The 9424-nt window shown below is 40.7% G+C and overlaps 1 protein-coding gene across 4 annotated transcripts in view; it reads right to left on the reverse strand.

Annotated features, from left to right (window-relative positions):
* Positions 1-9424, reverse strand: part of zufsp (zinc finger containing ubiquitin peptidase 1) — a 43605-nt gene that overhangs the window by 26353 nt on the left and 7828 nt on the right. For all 4 annotated transcript variants that reach the window (XM_050045802.1, XM_050045803.1, XM_050045800.1 and 1 more), the window contains 3 exons: positions 3591-3701; positions 3352-3461; positions 1501-1669 (listed from right to left, as the gene is read on the reverse strand). In XM_050045802.1, coding sequence (XP_049901759.1) covers positions 1501-1669; positions 3352-3461; positions 3591-3701 — 390 coding nt within the window. The remainder of the gene's footprint in view (positions 1-1500; positions 1670-3351; positions 3462-3590; positions 3702-9424) is intronic.

Raw genomic sequence — 9424 nt, forward strand, 5'->3', positions numbered from 1 at the left:
AGTATAAATCCCTAAAGGATATATCACACACAAGACTTAAAATGCTATTTTAGTGGAGGCTTTACTGTCTTTACAATTTATTGTTTCTTATCTGTGAAATACAAGTAAATACAAGCTTTGTTTCCACTGAGGAAAATGGTGTCAGTATACAGAAACAGAAAGGAGGTCTGCATCACCGCAACACTGAGCATTAGGGTGGACGAGTTCAACGTTGTGTAAACAAAGGGGGTGTTTTGAAAACACCCCCATTTCCACAGTTAACTTAGCCTGTCCCTCCTGCTGCAGGAAATAATGGATTAATCCTGGAAAGCTATTGATGTAGCACTTTTATCCTTATGAAAGGAACACGGCGATTATTCGACCAATGAGAATTTGGTCGGATGAGAGCATATCGACCAAATAATCAACTAGTCAACCAGGAGACTACAGCCCTACTGTTAGCATGACTACTTTTTTTGGTTCAGTTGTAAGAGAGACTGACGGGAAATGGGAAAACTAAAATCATAACAGCAGCAGATTTACATTTTGATATTTTAAATGACTTAAGTAGTAAAAGTGGCTGTCCCAGCTACATGTAGGAGTCCCCAACTAAGAATTTAAATATTCAAATCTGACTGGTCAAGTCTTGCCTAATGTCAACTGATCACTGATTTTTTTTTGTTTGTTTGTTTGTTTTTAATGCTCATTGATCTATATTCTCATTCTTTTTTCCACACCGGACACAAGAGTTGGACATAATTAAATAATTTGTGGACCTTGGGAGGCAGCTTAAGTTTCCTGAGCATATTGCAAGGACGTCACTCAGGCCAGATTTGGTCTTAACATCTGACTCCACAAAGCAAGTTGTGCTGCTAGAACTTACAGTCCCCTGGGAAGACCAGATGGAAGGCCAAATACCTTGAGCTGCTAGAGGCCTGTAGGTAGACTGATTGGAGGGCCCGCAGGGCACCAATCGAGGCGGGCTGCAGGGGTTTCCCAGGGCAATCTATGCACTGGGCACCCAGGCTCCTTGGCATTAGAGGGTAGCAGGGGAGGAAAGCCACAAGAAACCTCGGTGAAGATGCAGAAAAAGCCACAAAGTCGCTGTGGATCAAGAGGGCAGATGTGGTGGGACTGATCTCCCCCGGCTGGGTCACCCAAGTGAGGGTGTCTGATGATCTAAGACACGCAACACCCTATGACCCTTGGTTCATCACAGATTATGTGTCCAAGCCATGCCACCTAGGTGTTTCTAATAACTGTCTTCATGACTCTGCATAAGAATGTAGAACTTTCAACTTTCTCCCACCCACAAAGCTGTTTTTTTTTAACTTTCACTCAACTTTGCTGTGTAGTGCACGAAATATCAAAGTCAGTGATAGGGACACAGAGAACACTGTAATGGATGACTCAGTTGACTAAACCCACAGAAACAACACCCCATGAGTGTATTCCTTTAAACCAGCAGGGTGTCAGTGTTGCTTTTGCAGGGTTGAGGTTGCAGGTCATGCACAAACATACCCTGAGTTCTGGTTCTGCCGTCATCAATCCCTGAGGCCAGAGACTCCATCATCTCAGCTCTCTTACAGTGAAACTCTGCAGGGGTAATAAGGCCCCTGGCTACAGCTCTCTCCATGGTCCTCTCCATCTGTCTACAGTAGCCCCCTCTGCCGTCCACTCCAAACTGCCTCTGCACAAACAGCATACCATACATCAGGCTGACAGACTGGAGTCTTGTTTAAGTGCAAGACTGAAAGTGTTCAGATACTCAAACATGTGCTACTGCATTACATGTATACAGAGAGAAACCACAAGCTTCTGACAGTCCACACACACAGCAGAGGAAAAATCATGACAACACATGGCTGTTTAGACACAACACTAGTAAACTACAAAACTGGGTGTGAAAACAGGTTTGTTGATCACTGAATGACTACTAGGGGTCTGGGAAAAAAAATGAATACAGCATAGTATCCCAATATTTTTGTGTGGCAATATCGCATCATCACACAGTGCTAAGTATCAATTTTTTAATTACATAAATTATTAATATTATAAATACAAATTAAACTTTTGGTAGCCTACTTGCCTTTTCAGTTCACTGAATACATTATGCTGCAAAAAAAAGACTGGAGTGAGATGAACAGACTAAAAACTTTTTCTTATTAGATAAAACAGATGTTGACAAAGTTTTCCTTTGGGGACATAATTCATAGTTGAAAACAGGTAATTAATCGAAAGATATCGCAATATATTTTATCACAATACTCAGCATACCGCAACATGTTTAAAATAGCAGTAATATTGTATCATGACTTAAGTATCATGATAATATCATATCCTGGAGCCTCTGATGATTCCCACCCCTAATGACTACATCAACTTTTATTTTGAAATGTAAACCTGAGCTCCAATATGTTTGACTTCAGAAACATTAAAATTGTTTAGTCACCTGTAACAAAAACCCCTGTTGAAGCTGTAAATAGTTTTAAGTTCTTAGGCATCCAGATCACAGACTCCCTCTCCTGGTCCCTGAACATCAATTGTGTTATCAAAAAGGCACAACAGAGACTTTACTCTCTGAGGTGTCTGAGGAAACATGGCATGTCCACAAAAACCCTCATCAACTTCTACCTGTCCACAATAGAAAGCATCTTGACTGGATGCACACTGGTATGTAGGGCTGGGCGATATGGCCTAAAAGTAACATTTCTAATCTTTTCACACCACACTTGATTTCCAATTTTAAACATCATTTTTTTCTTTCTTAAAAACAAACTACTGAAGACAATGGAAAAACTTTTAACAACAAAAATTAAGAAAAGCTATTTCCATTGCCCCCTTCCTCCTGATTTTTTGCATCCACGGTGCAAGAAGGGTGGTGTTTTTTGAAAAGCAGTGGAAGCTCAAATTGTGTTTCTATCGAGCTGAAGCTGAGCAAAGTGGCACACAGGAAAGATCAGCCACAGTTCTAAGAAACTTGTACGACGCACAAATCTTGTACATTTTTCATTTACGTGCAGCACTCATTGTTAGTGTTGAGTGGCTCTGACTAAGATGGAAAGAAAAGTGGAAACTTGTGTGCTGACTGCTGTTGAAGCTGGATGTGTGTTACTGAACTTGTGCACAGAGCCTATTGAAAGCTCTCAGCAGTATGGAAAGTTGAGAAGAGATCATCATTCACCCAGCTGATAAGTAAGGGTTAATGCCCAACAAGGTGTTCATTATCTCCGCTGCATGTCAGGCAGTTCTGGCCTCCCTGATTATAAAAACTCAAAGAGCATTATCCTGCTTGTTCCATGGTCATTTGCCAAAGAAAAAGAAAATTGAGAGGGAATATAATTTGACAGTATGTTTAACAAGAATCCAGACCTGCAGCTTCTTGAACTCCTCTCTTTCCTGCCAGGCCTCCTTCTGCCTCCTCCTCTGCTCTTCCTCCTGCTGAAGCTGTCTAGCCATCTTCAGGTCTAACCCCAGTCTCTCTGTAGCGACACATGTAAACCAAAGGCTTAGAAATGTATAAGCTGAGTGTGCATCAGATCAGACAGATACATAAAACGGATTGAGAAAAGTGCAATAGAGTAAGCAGGGAGGTATGAATATATGCCCACCTGCAGAGTTCACAGCTGCTCTGTCATCTAAATGCAGTTCCACATGTTCCTGCAGAGAGAAGCCGTCACTGCAGACAACAGAGCACAGAGGGCACTCAAATCTTTTCTCTCCTACAAAAAAGATCATAAACTTCATTTAAATCCAGTTATTGCAAGCTTATTTCATATGGGGGGGGTTAACAACAGAGAGAGACAGGCTAATGGTCTTTTCTCTGGTCCAGTCTGTGTCATCCTTTAATAGTCAGATTAAATTATGTTATACCATGGCCTGGGTGAATACTCCATTCTGATTGGCTGTAGGGTTTCCATTAAAACCTAAGTAATTCCAGTAAAACTGTCTGTTAATTAGGGGTGTAACGCTTCACAAAATTCACGGTTTGGTTCGATACAATACGTGGCGTCACGGTTCGGTAAAGTAAAAGAAAAGTAAAAATGCCAGAGAAACTGCCTTGATTTTTAAAAATTTAATTTATGAAAACTAAAATAATTGGGATTCTGTTTTTTGTACAAAGCAGAAACTACGGTCAGGGTGAAATGGGCTCGGTAAAGTCTGGGTAAAGCAAAATCAGTGATTCGTTGTAAACACATCATACATGTTGGAAAATACTTGTTGAAAGTAGTGTTGGGCAGTATCTAAATTTTGTTACCGTTAAACCTTCCCCAAAATGTCTGCTTGCGCCTATACCGTTCAGAAACAGAATAGCAAACATTACATAGGCCTAAGAATACTGAAAAATAACACCAAAACATGTACAACATTAACAACTTTTATTAATAAATATTTAAAAAAGTGCAAATGCAGCAGTCAACAAAACAGAATGAAATAACAACAAATTGTCTGTGGGCTACAGTCCACTTCCAGTACAGTAATCGACACAGATCAATTAAATTAATACACAGCCCTATATGATCCAATACTTATAGGCTTATCAAATAATAAAAAGTAACAATAATTAACAAAGGCAGTAACGATAATGTGTGCTATACAGCGTATCCTGAGACCGCAACGGGTACTGTCCGTTGGTTTACTTTTAGAACCTATCAACGTAAATCAAATAAATTAAAAGCACAACTTTACAGCATCCAGCACTAGGGCTTCTCAAATAAGAAAAACAGAACAATAAATAACAAGGCATAACCGAAAATGGGCATATATAATCCTATCCTGAGAAGGCAACGGGAAATACTGTTCGTTGGTTTATTTTTATTTTATTTAATTTATTTAAGTTAGAAGGGACAGTGCACATTAATGAACATTTGCATGTAAATATGCCGGCTTATAGCCCCAGGCTAATTTTCATCCGTAGTCCCTTGGCAGGTTGATCTTACAGAGTAGTAAAAAAAAAAAAAAACGTTAGAAGAAAGGAAAAAAAGAAAAACATGAGATAGTGAATACATTAGTTCACCAAGGACAAAAGGAGAAAAAATACATACCATATAAGATAAAACATAACAACATGGTGTACAAACATCAAAAAACCAGCATGTTTACTTTTTCTGGCTGGAGCAGGGCACGTAGTGGATTGACAACTTTGGCCGCGGTGCTGGGTGGTTCAGGTTGCGCTTCTCCCTCCTTTTGTTGTTAAGTTGTGTGTTTGTTTTGGGACCAACTCGCTTGATGCGCGGCTTGCCATCCTTTCTTCTCTTTCTCACGTCCGAGCTGCCACGTGACAACGTCACACTGGTGTAATTTTTAGTGGGGACGGTGGGGTCGTGTCCACACCAATACCCAGCGAGTGCTGAAATGTCCCCACCCATAATTTGGTACACAAATGGTTAACCACTAGTCACTCCTCATATACCGCTGAAAAGCTTGTGACAGGATTCCCCATCCAATCCAAGCAAGTTTAGCTCAAAGCCCCGCCCTTGAATGAAAAACTCCGTTTTCATTGGCTGAGATGTTCTCCACCTTCCTGGGAGCTCGAGCTCTGTACAGCGCACACTTTTCTTCAGAGGCAGGCAGAGGTGAGCTGCTACAGTAGTTAGCGTAAGTTATCAATCTTCGCTCATTACATCAATATACTAAAGTTATTCATCAAAACAACCAGGGCTGGGCGATCATACGATCTCAATTCGGGATCGCGATAAAATTTTGATCAATCTCAATTATCAGCATGGGACGTTTTGAATCGACATCATATGGCAAAAGTAAGCGCAACAACAGCATATCAGAGTCTGCCGGCTACCGTATGCCATGCAGGCAGAATACGCCCACTTCTCATTGTAAGCGTGGCTACAGTTGTGACGGGAGGTAAACAGAGAGAGAGAAGTTGGAAAAAGGAGAAAAAATGAGTGAAACTGGCACCATCCCAGTGACTACACAGAGTCTAACTATGCGGCCTCAAGTTGCCCCGACTCCACACACACAGCCTAGCAAGACCCCTTCATCTGCTGTTGGCATCGATAGCGGCAGCTTAGCAAAACAACAGTCTATCCAGTCGTGTTTTGCAGCCATTACCCCATATGAGAAGCATTCAAAGCGTTAAGTTAATATACAATGTTTCAATAAGTTAAAGCTTTTATTTGACATTGCTACTCGTTCTTTGAGTTTACATATGGCTAAAGGGGAAAAAAACAACCGTAAACGGACAGCATGATAAGTGTTGCGTTCAAGGTCCCCCCAAAAAAACGGGAGAAAAAAAAGGCCGAATATTCGATTTTTTTTTCCACAATCGAAGCCTGTGCCATCAAACGAAGCTTCGAATTTTTTGGGTCAGCCCTAAATCCCACATGCAAGGGGCTAGCCATAAGGTTGTTGTTTTCAGCAAGTTGGCCTTGAATAGCTGATGTTGAGCTGTAGAGCTGTGTTACTTGTTATGACCTAAGGTATATTTTAATAAACCTGCCTTTGGTTTAATTTATTCTTTCAAGCTTTATTCCTTCTCATCTTATCTGAGTTCTGTTGTATGTTTGTGCTCCACAGATTTAATTGCAAACTACAGCTGTTTAGTAAGTTAAAGATGCGTTACTGCTAACGACAGCTTGAAGTGGGGATGAGGTCTTAAGGTTTTTTTGGAAGGTCTTAAAAAAGTCTTAAAAAGGTATTGAAATTAACCTCAGGATTCCTGCATATACCCTGTAAAAACATTTTGTTCTCAATATTGGAAAAGCATATTATTTAGTGTTTTATGTTATTAAACTTTTATTGTTAAGTTTCAGTGAATCTCTTGTTTCTTCAAGCTCCAATCAGGATGCTCCCCGAACTGGCAGAATCAGCAAAAACTACATATCGTGATAAAAATCGAGATCGATAAATATGAAAAAAATATATCGTTATAACATTTTTGGCCATATCGCCCAGCCCTAAAAACAACTACTTATCCTTTCTCTATATATTAATATAGTCCTATCATCGCCTCAAATATACTCAGAACGTTTTAATTATGCTTGTCATTAATTAGCCGCCAGTTTAGCTAGTGCTAGCTAGTTTACTCTGCTTGATGTAGCCTTCCAGCCATCAGTAGCCCACTTGATCCAACGTCAAGAGGTGGACATCATTGGATCCCTCTTTCCCCTGCATAATCTAGCTAGCTAACTGCTATTGTCGTTATAAGAACAGAGTTGGACTCGGGCTACAAAGTTTCCTCTGTTTTGTTGTTATGGAAATAGCCGAGCCAGCCTAGTAGCTAACTAGTATAGCCTGTGTGTATGTTTAATCCAGATGGCAGCCCAAATAGCAGCCAAAAGAAGAATGGTGGACATAAGGAGCTATTTCAGAAGAGTAAGTCAATTTTAAAGAAAATGTTTTCTCAATTGCCAGAGTCAATAATAATCATAGGCTAATAATAATAGCCTACTTAACTAAGCTATTAGCTGGCTACACGTTTTTCCTCTCTGTTAATATGCCATGTGTCAACATGCAGGTGACAGAAGCAGTGCCAGGCACTAGTGTAGGCAGAGAAGAGGAAAGTGGAGAGGCAGGGACAGGGTCACAGGTGAACTAGAATGACTTGGTGATATGTTAGTTAGGCTAGATATAGTACTTTATTGTGACAAATATTAGGCTGATGATTTATTGTATAACAATGGTTCATCAATGTTGATGTGTGTCTGAATTGAGAGCTTTGAACAGACAAATGTCTCACCGCTCATATGACATGGATCAATGTGCAGATGACAGAAGCAGTGGTGTCAGGCACCAGCGCAGGCAGAGGAGAGGAAGGTTGAGAGGCAGGGACAGGGACATAGGTGAGCTTGAATAATAATGACTTGGTGATAGTAGTTAGTTGTTAGATTTAGTATTGTGACAAATGTTGATCTGATGATGTACTGGTTGGTTCATCATCGTCTGTTTGAAATGGGCATTTTGAATAGGCACGTTTCACTGGTCACATGACATGCATCAATGTGTTATTTTATCAGTTAACAGTCTCAGAAGCAGTCCTGCCAGGTATTGGCACAAACAGAGCAGCAGAGGACGAGTCACAGGTGAGGCCCAGGCTTATAAGTTACAAGTAAATGTTGATATTACTATAGTATATAAACAAGTGGAATTAACGTGTTGCAAGACGCTGTGACCGGACCACTCAAGAAGAGTTTGCCACGCTCCAGCCAATAAAAATAAGATACAGCTACCCATCAGCCAATCCAAAAATAACATACAGATACCTATCAGCCAATCAGAAAATAGCATTGCTGTATCCAGGTAAGATATAGGTGATCTGACTGCAGCAAGAAGAGGGTGCACACACAAGACGGGAGTGCCTTATCACATGTGTACAGTAAGTAATCTCATCATTTGATTTTGTAGCCTACTTAATGAAATAACTTGCTGCACAAAAGGAAAACAATGAGAGCTTATGTCAGGGAATATCAGCATTAGGGTTGGGTACCGAAACTCTGTACTTTTTGTACTTGGGACCGATTCACATCAATACTACCGAGTACCGATTCACTTAAAATGAAACGGTGCCAAATTTCGGTACCTGAGGTGGAGGCGGAGCGAGAGCGCATGACTCGCACCTCAGACTCAGCAACAATGGCGACAAAAACAATGTGCAGACAAAAGTTAACGTGCAGCACTGTTCCTAAATGTTCTCAATAAAATGTTGAACCTGAGAAGTTTAGACTATGGGCCCGAACGACGCATAGTGCGTCCAAATTCACACCCGTTCTTCTCTGTGGATTTTCTCCGCGACCATGCGTCATAGCGAGAAACCACGCATATCAACGGAAACAGCAGAATTGTAGCTTTCCGACAAGGCCAAGCACTTGTCGGTAATCCAATGTTTTCACAGCGAAAAAAATTGATAAAATTACAATAAATTATGTATAACAGAGCTTTCATACAGCTTTGCACACACATCACTCTTGGATGGATTACTCGCGAATGCAGGCTGGCACAGAAATGCCACGCATTATCACATGAAAGCGCAGGACCACACACATCATTGTGCTGTCATCCCATCACGCTATAAATACAGATCAATTGTCTACAAAATAAAAACCTGACGAATTTCTTTACAATCCATGATACAGATCTTGTTATCAGTCACGTCATATAGTGAGGAACCACGTCTTAGGCTTGCGTGAGTTTCTCCCTGTCTATCCACATTTGTAGTCCAGCTTTCAAGTATCAAACTTTGTATGACAAGACCAGCCACTTCACCTTTGCGCACCCAGATAACTGCAGCCTAATGCATGCTGACAGGGCCGTAGTCACCATATACATTGAGGGGGACACGTGCCCCCCCACCAATGCCCAAAATGTCTCCCCAATATATAACTGAAACTGAAAAACAAATATTATCTTGGAGGACATCATTGCACTTGGTTGACTATTTTTCTATGATCTTAGATGTAAATATTGCATGTTTCTTTCAGATAAAACACAT

This window comes from Epinephelus moara, chromosome 6 (assembly GCF_006386435.1).
Source record: "Epinephelus moara isolate mb chromosome 6, YSFRI_EMoa_1.0, whole genome shotgun sequence".
Taxonomy (NCBI): domain Eukaryota; kingdom Metazoa; phylum Chordata; class Actinopteri; order Perciformes; family Serranidae; genus Epinephelus; species Epinephelus moara.